Genomic DNA, 20,095 nt, shown 5'->3' with positions numbered 1-20,095 from the left:
GCTCAGAGCGAGGATTTTGCAGAAATGTGAAATTCACCACATTTGGAGAGGCTGGCAGGCTCTGTAAGAATATACCTCACAATGGGGTAAAAGTTGCACCCCTGGGGGGCAGGAGCGCCCGAAAGTTTCCCATTGACTTAACATGGTGTAGGACGGCCCATGAAATGGAGAGAGAGAGAGAGTAAGCGATTTTGTATTGAACATAACTCTGGATCACAGTGTCATAGAGACAAGGGGGCGGGCTCATTTTACTCACATGACCAATCAGTCTCTCAGGATCATTGTGAAGCTATCAGGCCACGCCCCTAGCAACCATTTAGAGCACCTTAGCAACAAGTTCCATAGACTTCCATTGAAAGAGATCAAAGGGATATCTTTGGATAGAAGAGTCATAGAAAGATGAGGGTGGTCTCGTTTGACTCGGGGCAGCAAACAGCCAATCATGAATCACATCAACACTTCCTAGCCCCTCCCTAGCAACCATTGTAGAGCACCTTAGCAACCACAATTCACACAATCATAGCTCAGAGCAAGGATGTCGCAGAAACGTGTAATTTGGAACATTTAAAGAGACTGGCGGGCTCTGTAAGAACATACCACACAATGGGGTAAAAGTTGCACCCCTGAGGGGCAGGAGGGGCCCAAAGTTGCCCCAATGAAGTACTATGGTGTAGGACAGCCCATGAAATGGGCTGTCCTACACCATAGTAAGCGATATTCTATTGAACATAACTCTGGATCACATTTGAAGAGGCTGGTAGGCTCTGTAACAACATACCACACAATGGGGTAAAAGTTGCACCCCTGGGGGGCAGGAGGGGCCCAAAGTTGCCCCAATGAAGTACTATGGTGTAGGACAGCCCATGAAATGGGCTGTCCTACACCATAGAAACCGCATTTGTATTGAACATAACTCTGGATCACAGTGTCATAGAGACAAGGGGGCGGGCTCATTTTACTCAGACGACCAATCAGTCTCTCCGGATCATTGTGAAGCTTTCAAGCGACGCCCTAGCAACCATTTAGAGCTCCTTAGCAACAAGCTCCATAGACTTCCATTGAAAGACATCAAAGGGATATCTCAGGATATAAGTGTCATAGAAACATGAGGGTGGGCTCGTTTGACCCGGGGCAGCAAACAGCCAATCCCCAATCACCTCAACACATCCTAGCCCCTCCCTAGCAACCATTGTCGAGCACCTTAGCAACCAAAATCCAAAGAGGGATATCTTCCATTCTGAATGTCACAGAGACGTGGGAGTTGGTTTATATCATTCATACTGACAAGCAGCCTTTGGAGTTTCATGATTGGCAGCTGCCAAGCCACTCCCTAGCAACAAAAGAGAGTACCCTAGCAACCATTTTGCAAGACCTATATCTCTGCATCAAAACATCGTATAGAGATGGGGGTTGCTTTATACATTCACACTGACTTTGGAGCTTCATGATTGGCAAATGCCAAGACACTCCCTAGCAACCAAACAGATTACCCTAGCAACCGTTTTGCAAGGCGTATATCTCTGCATCAGAACATCGTATAGAGATGGGGGTTGGCTCTTTTGACTCATGCTAGCAAACAGGACTTGCTACATGCTACACATGCTAGCAGTGAATAGCTACATGCTAATTTTGATTAGCAAAGTGCTAAATCATGCCAAGAAAATGCTACAAACACCATAGTAACCATCTGTGACAACTACCAACCACCTAGTAACACCATAGCAACTACCCAGAATACCCTAGCAACTGCCTAGCAACGCCCTAGCAACCACAAAAAATACTCTGTTAACTGCCTAGCAACGCCCTAGCAACCACCCAGAATGCCCTAGCAACTGCCTAGCAACACCCTAGCAACCACCCATAATACCCTAGCAACCGCCTAGCAACCACCCAGAACACCCTAGCAATCGCCTAGCAACCACCCAGAACACCCTAGCAACCGCCTAGCAACCACCCAGAACACATTAGCAACTGCCTAGCAACCGCCTAGCAACCACCCAAAACACCCTAGCAACTGCCTAGCAACCGCCTAGCAACCACCCAGAACACCTTAGCAACCACCTCTCAACCCCCCAGAACACCCTAGCAACCACCCAGAACACCCTAGCAACCGCCTAGCAACCACCCAGAACACCCTAGCAACCGCCTAGCAACCACCCAATACACCCTAGCAACCGCCTAGCAACCACCCAGAACACCCTAGCAACTGCCTAGCAACCATCCAGAACACCCTAGCAACCACCCGGACAACATGAATAAGCCATATCTCAGCAGCAAAACATCGTACAGACATGGTTGTTGGCTCGTACGCAATCATGTATCTCACCCTAGCAACCGGGTCGTGTTTTTTGCCACTGCAAGCACCATTCACATTTTCTTCTGGAAATGTACATTCTAGTTAATGGTGCTTGCTTTAGCAAGGCATCATTATTGTTATTGCTCATACTTATTATTCTTCTTCTTCTTCCACTTTTTTTTCGTCTCGCTACTCCTCCCGCAGTTTTTGTCACAGACCCATGAATGAGGTGTCAAAACGTGCGGCCTATTTGGGAATGGTGTGCTATGACTTTTGTAAGCAATCGGGCGTACGATGTTCGCCCGACGTGCGAAATAGCAGCGAAAAAAAACGCATAGACTTACATTGAAAAAAACGTAAAACGCCTCATAGCTCAGAGCGAGGATTTCGTAGAAATGTGAAATTTACGACATTTGAAGAGGCTGGCAGGCTCTTTAAGAATATACCTCACAATGGGGTAAAAGTTGCACCTCTAGGGGGCAGGAGCAGCCCAAAGTTTTCCCATTCATTGTCTATGGCATAGGACGGCCCATGAAATGGGCCGTCCTACACCATAGAAACCGCATTTGTATTGAACATAACTCTGGATCACAGTGTCATAGAGACAAGGGGGCGGGCTCATTTTACTCAGACGACCAATCAGTCTCTCAGGATCGTTGTGAAGCTATCAGGCCACGCCCCTAGCAACCATTTAGAGCACCTTAGCAACAAGCTCCATAGACTTCCATTGAAAGACATCAAAGGGATATCTCAGGATAGAAGAGTCATAGAAACATGAGGGTGGTCTCGTTTGACTCGGGGCAGCAAACAGCCAATCCCCAATCACCTCAACACATCCTAGCCCCTCCCTAGCAACCATTGTCGAGCACCTTAGCAACCAAAATCCAAAGAGGGATATCTTCCATTCTGAATGTCACAGAGACGTGGGAGTTGGTTTATATCATTCATACTGACAAGCAGCCTTTGGAGTTTCATGATTGGCAGCTGCCAAGCCACTCCCTAGCAACAAAAGAGAGTACCCTAGCAACCATTTTGCAAGACCTATATCTCTGCATTAAAACATCGTATAGAGTTGGGGGTTGGTTTATACATTCACACTGACTTTGGAGCTTCATGATTGGCAGCTGCCAAGCCACTCCCTAGCAACCAAACAGATTATCCTAGCAACCGTTTTGCAAGACGTATATCTCGGCATCAGAACATCGTATAGAGATGGGGTTTGGCTCTTTTGACTCATGCTAGCAAACAGGACTTGCTACATGCTACACATGCTAGCAGTGAATAGCTACATGCTAATATTGATTAGCTAAGTGCTAAATCATGCCAAGAAAATGCTACAAACTCCATAGTAACCGTCTGTGACAACTACCAAACACCTAGTAACACCATAGCAACGACCCAGAATACCCTAGCAACTGCCTAGCAACGCCCTAGCAACCACCCAGAACACCCTAGCAACCACCTAGCAACCGCCTAGCAACCACCCAGAACACCCTAGCAACCACCTAGCAACCGCCTAGCAACCACCCAGAACACCCTGGCAACCGCCTAGCAACCACCTAGCAACCGCCTAGCAACCACCCAGAACACCCTAGCAACCGCCTAGCAACCACCCAGAACACCCTAGCAACCGCTTAGCAACCACCCAGAACACCCTAGCAACCGCCTAGCAACACCCTAGCAACCACCCAGAAGACCATAGTAACCGCCTAGCAACCATTCAGAATACCCTAGCAACCACCTAGCAACTGCCTAGCAACCACCTAGCAACCACCCAAAACACCCTAGCAACTGCCTAGCAACCACCCAGAACACCCTAGCAACCACCCAGAACACCCTAGCAACCACCCGAACAACATGAATAAGTCATATCTCAGCAGCAGAACATCGTACAGACATGGTTGTTGGCTCGTATGCAATCATGTACCACACTCTAGCATCCGAGTGTCGAGTTTTGCCACGGCAAGCACCATTCACATTTTCTTCTGGAAATGTACATTCTAGTTATTATTCTTATTCCGCCGCTTTTTTGACGCGCTACTCCTCCCGCAGCTTTTGTCACAGACCCCTGAATGAGGTGTCAAAACGTGCGGCCTATTCGGGAATGGTGTGCTATGACTTTTATAAGCGATCGGGGGTGCGGTGGTCGCCCCAGGGGCGAAAAAGTCGACGAAAAAACGCATAGACTTAACATTACGTCAAACTTTGACGAGTCATAGCTCAGAGTTGGGATTTCGTAGAAATGTGAAATTTACCACATTTGGAGAGGCTGGCAGGCTCTGTAAGAACATACCTCACAATGGGGTAAAAGTTGCACCCCTGGGGGGCAGGAGCGGCCCAAACTTTTCCTATTGACTTAACATGGTGTAGGACGTCCCATGAAATGGAGAGAGAGAGAGAGCAAGCGATTTTGTATTGAACATAACTCTGGATCACAGTGTCATAGAGACAAGGGGGCGGGCTCATTTTACTCAGACGACCAATCAGTCTCTCCGGATCATTGTGAAGCTATCAGGCCACGCCCCTAGCAACCATTTAGAGCACCTTAGCAACAAGTTCCATAGACTTCCATTGAAAGAGATCAAATGGATATCTCTGGATAGAAGAGTCATAGAAACATGAGGGTGGTCTCGTTTGACTCGGGGCAGCAAACAGCCAATCATGAATCACATCAACACTTCCTAGCCCCTCCCTAGCAACCATTGTCGAGCACCTTAGCAACCAAAATTCACAGACTCATAGCTCAGAGCAAGGATGTCGCAGAAACGTGTAATTTGGCACATTTAAAGAGACTGGCAGGCTCTGTAAGAACATACCACACAATGGGGTAAAAGTTGCACCCCTGGGGGGCAGGAGGGGCCCAAAGTTGCCCCAAAGAAAGTACTATGGTGTAGGACAGCCCATGAAATGGGCTGTCCTACACCATAGAAACCGCATTTGTATTGAACATAACTCTGGATCACAGTGTCATAGAGACAAGGGGGTGGGCTCATTTTACTCAGACGACCAATCAGTCTCTCAGGATCATTGTGAAGCTTTCAAGCCACGCCCTAGCAACCATTTAGAGCTCCTTAGCAACAAGCTCCATAGACTTCCATTGAAAGACATCAAAGGGATATCTCAGGATATAAATGTCATAGAAACATGAGGGTGGGCTCGTTTGATTCGGGGCAGCAAACAGCCAATCCCCAATCACCTCAACACATCCTAGCCCCTCCCTAGCAACCATTGTCGAGCACCTTAGCAACCAAAACCCAGACAGGGATATCTTGCATTCTGAATGTCACAGAGGCATGGGAGTTGGTTTATATCATTCATACTGACAAGTAGCCTTTGGAGTTTCATGATTGGCAGCTGCCGAGCCACTCCCTAGCAACAAAACAGAGTACCCTAGCAACCATTTTGCAAGACCTATATCTCTGCATCAAAACATCGTATAGAGATGGGGGTTGGTTTATACATTCACACTGACTTTGGAGCTTCATGATTGGCAGCTGCCAAGCCACTCCCTAGCAACCAAACAGATTACCCTAGCAACCGTTTTGCAAGACGTATATCTCTGCATCAGAACATCGTATAGAGATGGGGGTTGGCTCTTTTGACTCATGCTAGCAAACAGGACTTGCTACATGCTACACATGCTAGCAGTGAATAGCTACATGCTAATTTTGATTAGATAAGTGCTAAATCATGCCAAGAAAATGCTACAAACACCATAGTAACCATCTGTGACAACTACCAACCACCTAGTAACACCATAGCAACTACCCAGAACACCCTAGCAACTGCCTAGCAACCACCCAGAACACCCTAGCAACCGCCTAGCAACCACACAGAACACCCTAGCAACCGCCTAGCAACCACCCAGAACACCCTAGCAACCGCCTAGCAAACACCCAGAACACCATAGCAACCGCCTAGCAACCACCCAGAACTCCCTAGCAACCGCCTAGCAACCACCCATAACACCCTAGCAACCACCCATAACACCCTAGCAACCGCCTAGCAACCACCCAGAACACCCAAGCAACCGCCTAGCAACACCCTAGCAACCACCCAGAACACCCTAGCAACCACCCAGAACAACTTAGCATCTTCATAGCAAACTCCAAGAACACCCTAGCAACCGGGTTGTGTTTTTTGCCACTGCAAGCACCATTCACATTTTCTTCTGGAAATGTACGTTCTAGTTAGATCTACACCTCACCCAGCAGCGCACCAACAGCCTCTAGCCTCAGTTGTTCACCAGATGCTGATGAAATTGGGTCCATCTTTTTGAAACAACCTATATTAATATGAATGATGTACACATTTTAAGAGATAATTAAAACATTACATTTTTCAACAACCCAGCAAAAATGATATCTGAAATTGTGTACATAGTAAATCATTCATGTCCCAAATGTGATAAGAATCTCCTAGATTTATTCAAGTTAATATCCTGCTAATGCCTCCAGATAAGCACCTTCGAGATCTACTGGAGTTAATACTTGCTAATGGGCTTTTTATATAACATGTAACCGAACAATGGGTTGGTACATGACATTCTGGAAGACAATCAGGATGCAATAGACTTTTTATTCACCGTCAGTTTTCTGAGGAAAACTGACAGTGAATCTGATTGCAAACTAATCAAAATCCCATGTGGTTTAAAGGACAAATCAAGACTTGCAAGGATACGAGGGTTTCATGAACAGTGGGGATTTACTGCATAATAAATACGAACTTTAGGGACATTTGTTTAAATACAATCAGAAATAGTAAATCATTATGGGGCGCTTGAGTATTAAACTGTCCCATATGTTAAGATGGACCACCCATTCAATGTTTTCTTTGAACACAGAAGCACAAACACAGCCATTTTTACTTATACTTTCTCACTGAATTGAGGGTGCCATCTAGTCCCAGAAGTGCTGGTCTAAAAGCTCACTGCAGCCTTCCAACCCGTCCCCTGTAATGAATCTGCTATTGATCTAGAGCTACAGACTCACACATAGACCCCTGGACTGGAAAGCAATCATAATATCCACTCTCAGTCGCATGACTCCTCATGAAATCCCTGAAGGTTCAAAAAAACATTTCTGCAAGGCATTGTTTTGAGCCTAGTACTCACACAAAACAAAGGTAAATAAAATCAAGGACCCGAAGCTATTGATTTTTTGTTTGCTGAACATGTCCACAAAAGCTCATTCATATAGTAAATTGAATGCAACTTAAAAAAAAACACAACAACAAAGATATTAAAAAGTCTAGGCAAGAAGGCAGAGTCCTTCTAAAAGCATTTTTATTTTTTTATGTTTCTATATACACACTACTGCTGAAAGGCTTATTACAATGAAAAACTGATACATGTGGACAGAAATACACATTAGCCTACATGAAATATAACCTGCAAGCCCTTTTAACTATAACGCACAGGTGACAAAATCCATTTTGAATGTCATCTCATAATATCTTCTAATCATACATAATTGATCCAAGATCAATCAGAGAAATCTTTAAAATACACCAAAATTCACACTTGACTATGACACTGTTCTACTTAACTCACTATTAAAGGATTTGTATTTATTTATTGTAGAACAACAGAGAGATACTGTACCAAACCAAATAATGCCCAATGCACAGTGTATTGGTGCTGAGGTACCAGGATCAGGCACTTGAGTATATAGAACTCTGCTAAAAATAGGGCAAGTTTCCAATTATCAAGGCAGAGCTGAACTGATGGGTTTTTTTGTTTGTTTGTTTTGGCAGTGATTATGTACTTGGTCATCGCTATAAAAGAAGGAAAATAAAATATCCCTAAATCCAGCATTTTAATATTCGGTTCTGAAACCATTACATTAGCATACAAATGAATAAATCAATTCAAGAAAAAATGTGATTTAAGCACCTGCAGAAAAACTGGAGCTTCTGCAGAGCTCGTCGCGAGGCACAAAGCGGCCACCACCGAGACTGCAGGACTTATGTAGGTCGACTGAGGGTACATGAATGGGAGCACTGAATTGTACCACAGAACAATTATCAACACATTCCTTGTGTGAAAAACCACGAAAAAACATTCACAATTAAATAATACTTTAACTTGGGAGCAGTGGGGTAAGATGTGTCAGTGGCTAATCTGTCGCCTCCTTAATTCGAGAAACTGGGCCATACATTTAACTCTTTCCCCACCAGCATTTTTGATCATTTTCAGCCCCCAGAATATTTTGTTGTATGAATATCTGAACATGCAATATATCAAAAGAAAGAAGAAAGGCTCTGCTAAAACAAATTAATGATAAAAAAATAGCTTCATGCACTTTATCCTTTTTCTAAATCAACACTTGAATGTGGGTAATAAAAAAACTACATTTTCAACAAAAAGTTGAGAAAACAGCATTTTTGTCAAAGACTTGGTCGCGTTATTTTACGAGTGATTAAGCAATTTTTATAATCGCTTGTTTCGACTTATTGATCTGGAGATTCTGTACCCCTTCAGAAGATGCGTAGCTCCCTCTACTGTATAACAGCGAAAACATGGATTGCTGGAAATCCGTCGATGGAAAGGGTTAAAAAATGACTTTTTTATCATGTGCATCTCTCTCTCTCTGTACATTATTTAATTTATTTTTTATTTTAATATATTTTTGCATGTAAAAATATATTTTCTGAAGCAGAAAAAAAATAATTTGGTGTCAAAGCTAAATAAATAAAAATATATATTAAATGTATATTTGGCATTTGGTAAGATGTGGTTCCAACTGCACAACATCATACAATATCATAACATTTAAATTAAAATATTCAGAAAATTATGTTTTTCTTTTTTATGAAAATGTATATTTAGGTGAAACTCAAAAAATTAGAATGTTGTGCAAAAGTTCATTTATTTCAGTAATTCAACTTAAAGGGTGAAACTAACATATTATATAGACTCATTACATGCAAAGTGAGATATTTCAAGTCTTTATAATTTTGATGATTATGGCTTACAGCTTATTAAAACCTTTTCACAATATTCTAATTTTTCATTTGGGTTTTTTTTATAAGCTGTAAGCCATAATCATCAAAATTATAACAAATAAAGGCTTGAAATATCTCACTTTGCATGTAATGAGTCTATATAATATATTAGTTTCAGCTTTTAAGTTGAATAAATTAACTTTTGCACGATATTCAAATTTTTCGAGTTTCACATGTAATGTGCAGCAAAATAATACTTTGGAATTGGTTTGTGCATTATCAAAATGTGTTTGAAATTTAAATCTTTCACATGTTCATCAGCGATTCGTCATTTCTCCTTTCCTAGAGGACAACTTCATGAAATGACACATCTTGCCCCACTCTTCCTTATAAGGCTTGCTGTTGTGCCATCATCACTGTGCCAAACACATTCACTCCTACACTGCATTGATTGATGCTAGAGAACAGTGCTGATTGTGTCAAAATCCTTACTAATTTGGGAGCTACTTGGCAGAGACTTGAGGTACTCCAGATGCCTCCTGGCATCTTCCTGGTTATGCCGTACATAATAGATGACATAAGCGATAACCATCGCGAACCAACCAAACATGGTGACAAACATGGCTACATCGGTAGTCTTATGGTGGAAGTTGCAAAAGTTTATGCCTGAATCCAAGACTTGGATGACAGGTTTGCCCGCGTACTCTTCCTGAACAGAGGTGTGGCAGCTCACCTCGTTCACCGTCTCGGGGTCCAGCCTGAGTTCGCGCAACACCTCCTGCAGGGTGCACTCGCAATGCCACGGGTTGTTGGACAGGCTGATCTTGGCATGCAGCCGAGCGAAGGCCTCCTTCGGGACGCTTTGTATGTGATTATGGGACAGGTCGAGCGCCCGCAAGCTCTCCGTGACACCTTGAAAAGCCCCAGCATCCACGGTTTCAATAGCGTTCCTTGACAAGTCCAACTCTTGGAGCCAGGGAAGGTTTTTAAAAGCCTGGTTTGGGATTTTGGTTATGCGATTGGAGGACAGCTGAAGTGACACAGTATCGTGCGGAAGGTCTGGGGGGATCTCCACAAGGTTGCGAGAGGAACACTGCACTACGGTTAAGCCGTTCCTCTCGGAGCAGTGGCAGCTCTTGGGACAGGCAGAAGCCATCAGACTCAAACAAATCACGGCTAAAAGTAATCTCAAGATAAGGGGGTAGCCATGAGGGATGAAGACTTTCTTTGACACATGAGCCCCTCCAGGGTAAGTCATGTCCAGCTACTTTCTGAATGCTCTACAGTTCAAGGGCAGTCATTGTTAATCCAAGTCATATTGGAAAATGAATGAGTAAACATAACATGTCACTGTGTCATTCCAACAGCGGGGAGTTTTTCCTTATTAACGCCCTTTGAGGATATGTAGCGTAGTGATTAAAATTTTCAGGTGTTTGAAGCCATTGTGAGTGTCCTGGAGAGATTCCAAACGAGTCCATCAACATCTGAGAGGCAATTAAACGTTTGAGAGGAAAAGGTTCTACAGCCAAGTTTTAATTAGAGACCAAAAGATTTGAAGAGTCCATTCAGTTGAAGTCCCTCCTGCCAAGTCTGGAAACTGCAAGAACAAAAAGGAGAACAAGAATCACCCACACAAACAGACGTTTTGGATTAACAAGTAAGATTAAATATGGAAAAATTCTGTTATTTTCTCACCCTCGTGTCATTACAAACCTGCATGACTTTCATGTTCCATAGGAAAAAAAAGTCATAAAGGTTTGGAACAATATGAAGGTGAGTAAATGATGACAGAATTTGTATTTTTGGGTGAACTACCCCTTTAAGATATGCTTTGTAACATACAAAGCAACATTAGAGTGCTCTGACCTGAAATGGATCCAACCATGACAAAACAATTTTAGATAAGTCTCATATCTTGCAGACGAATACATTTGTTATGCTGCATTTAATCTAATAATATTAGAAAGGGCTGATTTGTTAAAACAAAACAAATCAATTTCTCATTTGCGCCATACCAACACAATGCTCATTAATGGCTATTAGAAACTTTAATGAATACATGGATAAAGTTTTTTTAATATCCCAATAGATCACTCAAAAATGAAAATATTGTCATTTACTCACCATCATGTCATTCCAAACCTGTTTTTTCCCATTAGTGAAATCCAAAAGATGTACATTCTGCAATAAGCAGAATATCCCAGTTGTTCATTTCAACACAAGGAAAGTGAACTGCTACTGTAAATACTGACAAACTCCAAATAGGATAAAATGGCTTCTCGGAAGTATCATAAAAGTGGTCCATGTGACAACTATATGTCAAGTCTTTTGAAACTATATGGTTAGATTAGAGTCAAACAAAGCTTGGAGCATCTTTGACATTCCTCATTGTGTGTCATGGAAGAACCAAAATAACACAGTGTGGGATGAGGAAAACATCACACGATTTAATTCGCACTATACCTTTAAACTTACTAGACTAGAATAATTCATTCTAGGACAGATCATATGAACGCCCTACATTGTGCCGATCAATCAGGTCATGACTGCCCTTTGAGGAACCAGCTTACACTTTAAACGGACAGCTTACACTTTAGGGCTTTTCACATTGTATAAGCTTTTCCCTTTACCCCCGCGTTATTGTCGTTCTAAACCCCGCTTTTAACCCGGTAAAGGAACGTTTCACACTTGTAAGTGCCAAACTTGTACAGTGTGAAACGATGCAGTGTTAGAATGTTAAGACTAGATGCTTAGCAACCGACAAGCCTCATATTCACGTGCTTTGGACAGCCACCGAAACACTGCTTTGTATAAACAGTAGTTTCAGTATTTGAGGGGGGATGTCAAACGGTGACAGAAAATGTGACAATTGTAGTGAAGAAGAGACAGTTTTATTCTTAACTTTATAGTCTGAAAAGTCCATTCAGGATAAACTTGATAGTACAGTTTGCAATATAAAGGATATATATATATAAGGATGTGCAATTTTAGAGCCTATTTGTAAACGTATTGTGTCCAATCAGTGACTCTGAAAACGCAAATAAGGATATTAACCCAGGGGTTAAGAATGTAAAGCTTCAGAATACCCAGGATTAATTGTTAACCCCGGGTAAATAATGATATATGTGATTATGAGATAACCCAGGATTCCCTTTACCCCGTGTATAGAATGACAGGGTTAACTATCAAGTGTGAAAAGCTCTTTTGTCAAAACCCCCTCTGCTGAGACAGCAACTCATTTTACAAGAGTCCGTATGCAGGTCGAAAATATTAATAGGCCTACGCCGAACACACGATGCAGTGAAGTGACTTTCATTCTTTCCACTAAAACTTTGTCACAGGCAAGACAAAAGACATGTGGGATGCGGTGTCGAAAAAAAGATTAATTCACAGGCAATGTACAGTAAGCAATAAGACACACAGATCAGGATTGATTGTTGAATCAGCAGCAGCTCAGTAGCAGTAGTTGATTATTGTGATGGATGCTAAAACCTCAAGCCACGTTTAGAATCCAATGGGATGCAAGTAGGACACATGGCTCATCTATAAAGGTGTGTTGTGAAAGAGGGATTGTGAGTGATACACCCTCAGCACATCACAGTTGCAGTTATTTAAAGTCACCGCAAACCGTTTTTAAAACATCCTAAAGAAACCATAGCCTACATTTAACTGAAAAATAATGAAACCAAACTAAAACATTTTAAAAACATTGGCTCCCTGATATACGTAATTTGTCTGCCTTTTTAAGCTTACATTAAATTTAATTCAAATATGTGTCAAGTCAATGACAGGCAACAAACGTTTCAACTATATTGTCAATGAAGGAGAATTAAAGTGACTAGAGCAGAGCGGTGTTTTTTCTAAAGTAAGACACTTTACCTCAAAACAAAATATATCAAAATATTCTAAAAAAAAATATATATATATATGAAAATAACACATGAGAGCAATGTAACAACGTAGGCTACATGTAAGATGGAATGTAATATAACTGAATGTGTGCCGACTGTTTACGGTTTAGACTTGAATAGCTTTGATATAGTTTGAGAGTGAAGAGACTGGAGAGTAGCCTATCATATTTATCCAAATCTCTCTTTCTTCTCTCATTGGTAGGCTAAAGACGTAGGCATCTGGTAAACACTATACATTGAAAAATGGTCTGCCAAAACATGACGACGGCATAGGTTATAGTAGCCTACGAGGCTGAATTTGGAAAGCGTACTTCTAACAACAGACTGAATACGAGAAAGAAACGCTGAGAGAAAGAGTCATCGTATTTAGACCATAATAACGTGGGAAATTAAGTCATTTGCAAACACAACTGAGTGCTTGTAAATATTGTCTACTCAAAGTCTACATTTAGCCTAATGCTCACGCTTGAAAACATCCAATTATTATTATAAACATATCCTGCACCTATAGGCTACTGTCATTACAATCAACAGCTGACTATATAATGTAGAAAAGCATGTCAACCTAAATTCATTTTTCTTTAAATGGGGAACTACTAGACGTAAAAATAAAATAAAGGAAAATATTAATGCAAGCTATGACAAAAATATTACACGTGCATATAAAGACAAATCTCAGTAGCCTACTTTCCAGAACGAATTATTGCATTTAATCTTTATGTGTGGTTTCAAAAAGTTCGCGTTTTAACATAAATTGTATGCATTATCATGACTTACCATACTTGTTGATACTTCAGTGGATCAGACGCCTTTGCAGTGAGTGTAAAAAGTGAGGAGCACACAGCAGTATAAGACAGCCGCCTTGCGCTGATTGGATGGCGAGCTCTGTTTGCTGTGCTGGAGGCTGATGGCGCGCGCTCGCTCCACCCGCTTCTGTTCTGACTGACTGACTAGACTGGCTACTCGTGGTGGGGATTTTGATTCATCCCAGTGACTCGAATCTTTTTAATCAGTTCACCAAAAAGATTTGTTCGTTGGTTCGTACAGTGAATCGAATCCGTTTACAAAAACGATTCAGTATTAGCAACTGGTTCTGTCATTGGTTCTTTTCAGCAGGTCACACTCCAATAGTGGAGACGTCGTTTTGTTTTAGAAGAACTATTCTCTCATAGAACATTACGCTTTTCCTACTGAAATATTCGGCTATATCTTAACAGCTAAAGTATTAAAATACCCCAAACAATCCTCCTATTTTAATTCCTCCACCGCTTTTGTACCAAATTGCTTCCTAATCTTGAGAGCCATGGCAACATACATCGTGTTTTACCTGGCTGAGTACTGGAAGAGTTTGAAGACTGTATCGAATAGGCCTATTATGCAATACAATATAATGGACCGCAAAATAACAGCCTACGAAACGGCTTTCTGTTGAGTTGTCCATGTCCTTGAGCTGTGAAATCCACAGATAAACAAACGTATAGCTACAAGCCACCGGTGTAGTGCGATTCACAAAATATCTGAGAAGTGTTTGAGTGTTCGAAACACTGCTGTGATGAAGTTTCGAAGTTCCTTTACAATTACAAAACTGCTTCGTGGTGCTTTTTAAACTAGCTGAAGTCACAGGCTGAATTCGGAACCACATACTTCTCTTACTATTTCTGCCATAGAAAGATGTGGTAAAAGGAGTAGGCTATGCGGTTCTGAATTCAGCAACCTTTTTTTCAGAATCAGTTGGCTTTGTGACGAATCATTAACTGAACTGAATCAATAGACAGCTACTGATCTGCTTAACTGAAAATAATTTGTTTTGCTTCTACGTTTTTTGACATACTGTCTAAAGACATGTGTTGGCAACAGTTTTTTTCTTCTGTAATTGGCTTTATGAAAGAGTAGGCTGACATGCTGTGTATGACCTCCTAAAAGCTAGGGTTGCAAACCAGTGACCAGAGGATGGTTCCTATGATTCATAAATCGTGTTTTTTTATTTGCAGAAATTGGCATGCGTACATGGAAATATCCTGAATGTTCATTGGAGACAGGACATTGTAGATTGGAAGCGAATATTCTCTCAAAGGTAGGCTACTGTAGATTAGCCTACTTAATTTACCTGACCTAAAGACTACCAGTGCAAATACTTCTTAGAGCCTAGAATACAGTTTCATTATGATAAATGATTAATAGCATGTTAATAGATTAAAATAGATTAATGGCATGTTTTGGAATACTTGAGAACATTTATCCAGGCCTGTATAAAACTCAACAGTAACTAACTACCCGATTGTTGTGGAATGATTCAGGAACTAATTCACATCCCTCTTCATAAACCTATAGCCAACATCTCCTCATTTTGGCAGGACTACAGAATATATAATGAGTGGTCTGTCAGTGACAGCTGACAGGTCAGACCATCACTGCACAGGATGGGAAACCTACTGTCAAAACCTTGTTTATGTGACATATGAACAAGTCTTATAATACTGGGTGCACTGCTCTATGTAAAATGAAGATACAAATTATATTAAAACAAGTTGTCTGGAGGGCAATAATAAATTAAAGAGAAACCTATGCATCAATGTCCATAACCAATTCATTTTATTTTTGGTTGAAATAATGTTTTATGTTCGCAGCAGAGCACATCACAAATTGTTTGTATTTTGGCAGCCTTATGGGCACATCATTTGAAGAATCCTCAATTAATGTGGTAGTTCAGTGTTTCTCCCCTAAGGTGAAGATAAGAAACTGCTCCTTTTTTAGTTTTGACTTTTCTCAAACTTATGCAATGAATCCAGTTTCAAACAGGGCTGTAGTCCTGCGATAATGTGAAATCAAAAGCATTTAATTACTTACCACCACAGAGTTCATTCCAACACCATCCACCAATTAAATCACACTTACAGACATCAAGCAAACCAATTTGCCTATAGTGCAACTTATTACCTTAATTGCTTGCTTCAGTTGAATTGTGGGTAATGTAGTTTAAAACCAACAAAAGTTTAAAAGTAATTGAGGATACTGTGAACAGAACCATCTCCCCAGAGAGCATCTCACAGCAGAAAATGTGGAGACTTTGGTCATTAGGAGGAGATCATAAAAAAAGAGTAATGTTCAAATCTTCACTGAGACCAGGAGACCTTGGTTTGAGAGCATAAGTCCAAAATGTTTCCCTCTTGAGAGCCTCTCCTCTTCTTCTATATTATTCTCCACAGCTTTAATGACTCCATGTGTGACAGGAGTTAGTCTGTGGGCAGTTTCAGAATGCTAGGGTTTGTTACTCTAACAACCCACAACCAAACATTTTCAATTCACAATATCATCTTGTAACAAAACAGCACCTATCTATGTCCTTTACCATTGGCCACAGATAAGAGTTTTTTTGTTTGTTTTTTGCATTATACTGGTTTTCATTGCTGATGGCAGACAGTCACTAACCTCTTTTGATTGTTTTGTAAGAAGTTCTCCAAACTCGTAATTCCTCAGCTGCTCATTACCTGGGGGCACTATTTTTATCTCCCAGCCATTTACTAGAATTGCATTAATGGACATTTCTTCTAAAATATACTATAGGGCATTGGTGGGACAGATTCACCAATTTAGATATACTATTTTCCTAATAAAAAGCAAAAGAATACCCTTCAAATAATTTAGGGATTTAACATGGAAATGACACGAATAATAAAATACTTGGAATTTGAATACGGACTTAAAATTTACAGAGGCTGACACTATTCAATCCTTCAAACTGTGTGACCAGAAATCACTCTTATTTCAGTCTGCTGCAAAACGTTGATAAATGCCCAAGAACAATGTCCTTGTTCTCACCAGAGTATGAGTTGTAAAACAAATAAAAATGCTAATGAGTGCTCATAAAAAAAGCCTTTTACAACCCCAATTGCAGAACAGTTGGGGCATTTTGTAAAACGCAATAAAATCAATAATCTGTGATTTGTTAATTCTCTTGAACCTATTTTTAAGTGACAAAGTATAAAGATTACAATTTGTTTACACTGACCAACTTAATTGCATTTTGTAAAAATATATATATTTATTTTTTTATGGCTGCAACACACTCCAAAAAAAAGTTGGGACGGAGGCAAAATAAAAGTGAAAAGATTTCAGAATATCCAAGTTAAACTGTTTTGAAAGTCCACAATTAGCAGGTGAATTGGTAATAGGTGAGGGTATTGTGTTTAGGTATAAAAGGAGCATCCACCGAAGACTCATGGTCATGGCTCACCACTTTGTGCCAAATTTCATGAGAGAATTGTCACACTATTCAAAAATCACATTTCTCAATGCAAGATTGCAACGTGTTTAGGTCTTTTACCATCTACGAGACATAATACTGTGAACAGATTGAGGGAATCCAGAGAAATCTCAGTCCGTGTAAGGCACGACAGGAAACCTCTGTTGAATGACCTTCGAGCCCTCAGATATAGCATGAGAAAGCATCATGCTACTGCTAAATATAGCCACTTGGGCTCTGGAGTACTTTGGAAAAGCGTTGTCGCTTAACACAGTCTGCTGCTGCGTCAAGAAATGCAACTTGATTCTCTGTTACGCAAAAAGAAAGCTATAGATGATCTAAAAGACAGTAGAAATGTGTGCTGTGGTCAGATGAGTCCACGTTTCAGCTTGTTTTTGGAGGACACGGACACGGACACGAACACGGACAAAAGGCATCATCCAGAATTTCATCAGCGACCGGTACAAAAGCAAACATCTGCATCAGTGTAAATGGCATGGGTGACTTGCATGTGTGTGAAAGTACCATTGACGTTGAGGCGTATATTGGGATTGTACAGACATTTAATGGCATAAAGATGACATCTTTCCTGGGAAGCAAGACAATGCCAGGCCTTAGAAACACTACACAGTGGAGTTGAAGTTCCTGCCTGCCGAGAGTTCAGATCTGTCTTTTACATTTGAAAATGTATGAACCATCATGAAAAGGAGAATCAGACAACAATGACCACGGACTGTTGAGCAGATGTCAGGCAAGACTGGAAAAAAAACTCCACTTGCAAAACTGCAACAGTATCCTCAATTCCCAAATGATTAAATTAAAAGGAAAGGTGATGTGACACCCTGGTAAACATGCCAATGTCCCAACTTTTTTGGAGTGTGTTATAGCCATCAAAATTAAAATTAATTTATATTTACAAAATACAATTAAGTTGATCAGTGAAAACATTGAAGCATGTCTTTAACATTGACTTTTGTTAGTTAATTAAAGGTTAGAGAGAATGAACAAATCACACTCTCTTGATTTTGTTGCATTTTACAAAAACTCCGAACTTTTCTGGAAATGGGATTGTAGAAACATTCTTGCTTCTTGGTTGATTTTTTTTAGTCCAATCATAGCGGGAGCAGATAGCCATTTCAGCAAATACAGACAACCTGTCATCGCTCATTCTAAATGAACAAGAATTTAAGTGACGGGTATGGACAGCAGTCTGTCAGCACTTGCAGTTAGACGTTTGTCATTCTGCTGAGAGATTTTTTACAGCTAGCTTAATGACACATCACACCCAACTGAGATAAACGTAGACTTTAAATTACGAAGATAATATTCCCAATTTGGTGATCCCCTCGAGGAAGACTGAATTTAGATGAATGAAAATTTGAGCACTTCACCTGCCTCAATGTGCTCTGGACTGATTGAACGTTAAAAGTGAAAGAGTCAGAGCTGTGGTTTAAAGCCAACAAGATCACAAGAAGCACTCTGCTGTTGAAGAAAAGTCTGTCCTGATTTGGTTGATTAGAATATATAAGAGAACATGAATGTTACACTCCATGTTGAGCAGATTTAGACTCTTAATGGTGTGGAGGCCTTTAAAGAGAAGGTCTCTTTGACCTTTCTGTTTAGCTACAGTAGATTAGATACATTATTAATGATCATCTCTGCTGAAGTGGACAGTTGTGAAAAGATAAAAGATGGTGGCATTCACTTATGAGAAAGTGAGGCTTCTATAGCGTATATTTAGCTATAATCCCATAACAACTCAGTTATTGGATTCATCCATTTTAATGTGAAAAGCGTCCTGTTTCCATCTCTTTTTGAAGGGCTATATCACTCTTCCATTAGTTTCAATGTTCTGCTGCCCATTGGAAAATGTTATTGCACACAGGCTGCTCTTTAGCCCTCAAGACTCAATCCTTAGCAAAATATCCTTAGAAATAAATCGACACAAATGAGACTACGGTTGACATACAGCACAGTGAGAGTATAATAATTGTGGATAGCATAGCTCAGATAATTTGAAGAATTTCATATTTTTCAGTTGACCTGACCTTTTATTGCGGAATGAAATTTGAGCATAGTTCAGAAATTGTTCAGATCTCTACTGAAACTCTACAGAGCAGTGGTTCTCAACCTTTCGGAAGCTCATTTTATTTACATTATTCATAGTTTAGCTCATCAGTACTGGACTAAAATCTTACCTGATCAACATGCATTGCAGTTGAGGGTCCCAGGAGACGTGGAAGTGCCATTGCATAGTCCTTAGCCATGAACAAACTTTACCTAATTGTTTATCAAGGCAGCTAATTTTCTCTTTCAATGCACCTTCACCTGAATGAATTCCCTCTTCTCGACTGTCTTTAATGGATAAATTACGTGTGTCAAGTGCCAAAAGAGAATTCTGCCTCTGTAACCATTGGACTAATTCAAGCGTATCAGTGCTGTGACAAAGCAAATCCATCTCCTCTGATGGGTTGGTTCCTGATTAAAATACGCTTTTAACCCACTTAGATTTATCACAATTATCCTTCGAGGTCCAGCCAGGGTTTGCTGGTCACTGTCCCCAATCTGCAAACCTAGTCCCACAGCGGATCTACATTAGTCAGAGCCAAGATGAACCGAGCGTTTCAGAGGTTAATTAAAAAAAGCTGCTCTTACAACGCATAAACGCGGTGATAATCCAATGTGAAACAATCCTACGAG

General features: G+C 40.8%; 1 protein-coding gene across 2 annotated transcripts; it reads right to left on the bottom strand.

Moving 5' to 3' along the window:
* Positions 1-7,538: 7,538 nt before the first annotated feature.
* lrrc3 (leucine rich repeat containing 3) lies at positions 7,539-14,093 on the bottom strand. Of its 2 annotated transcripts, none has more exons than XM_079619258.1 (2): positions 13,930-14,093; positions 7,539-10,838 (listed from the first exon to the last, which is right to left on the bottom strand). In XM_079619258.1, exon 2 carries the CDS (start codon positions 10,497-10,499, stop codon positions 9,699-9,701), a length of 801 nt encoding a protein of 266 aa, XP_079475384.1. In that variant the 5' UTR covers positions 10,500-10,838; positions 13,930-14,093; the 3' UTR covers positions 7,539-9,698. The 2 variants fall into 2 exon arrangements, with proteins under 2 accessions (XP_079475384.1, XP_079475385.1); XM_079619259.1 differs by lacking the exon at positions 13,930-14,093 and adding an exon at positions 11,366-11,508 and having other exon boundaries at positions 9,422-10,838.
* Positions 14,094-20,095: the final 6,002 nt, after the last annotated feature.

The sequence above is a fragment of the Phoxinus phoxinus genome (assembly GCF_949152265.1).
Source record: "Phoxinus phoxinus genome assembly, chromosome: 7".
NCBI classification, from domain to species: Eukaryota; Metazoa; Chordata; class Actinopteri; order Cypriniformes; family Leuciscidae; genus Phoxinus; species Phoxinus phoxinus.
Note: the sequence above shows the minus strand (reverse complement) of the source record. Positions and strands in the feature narration are given on the sequence as shown.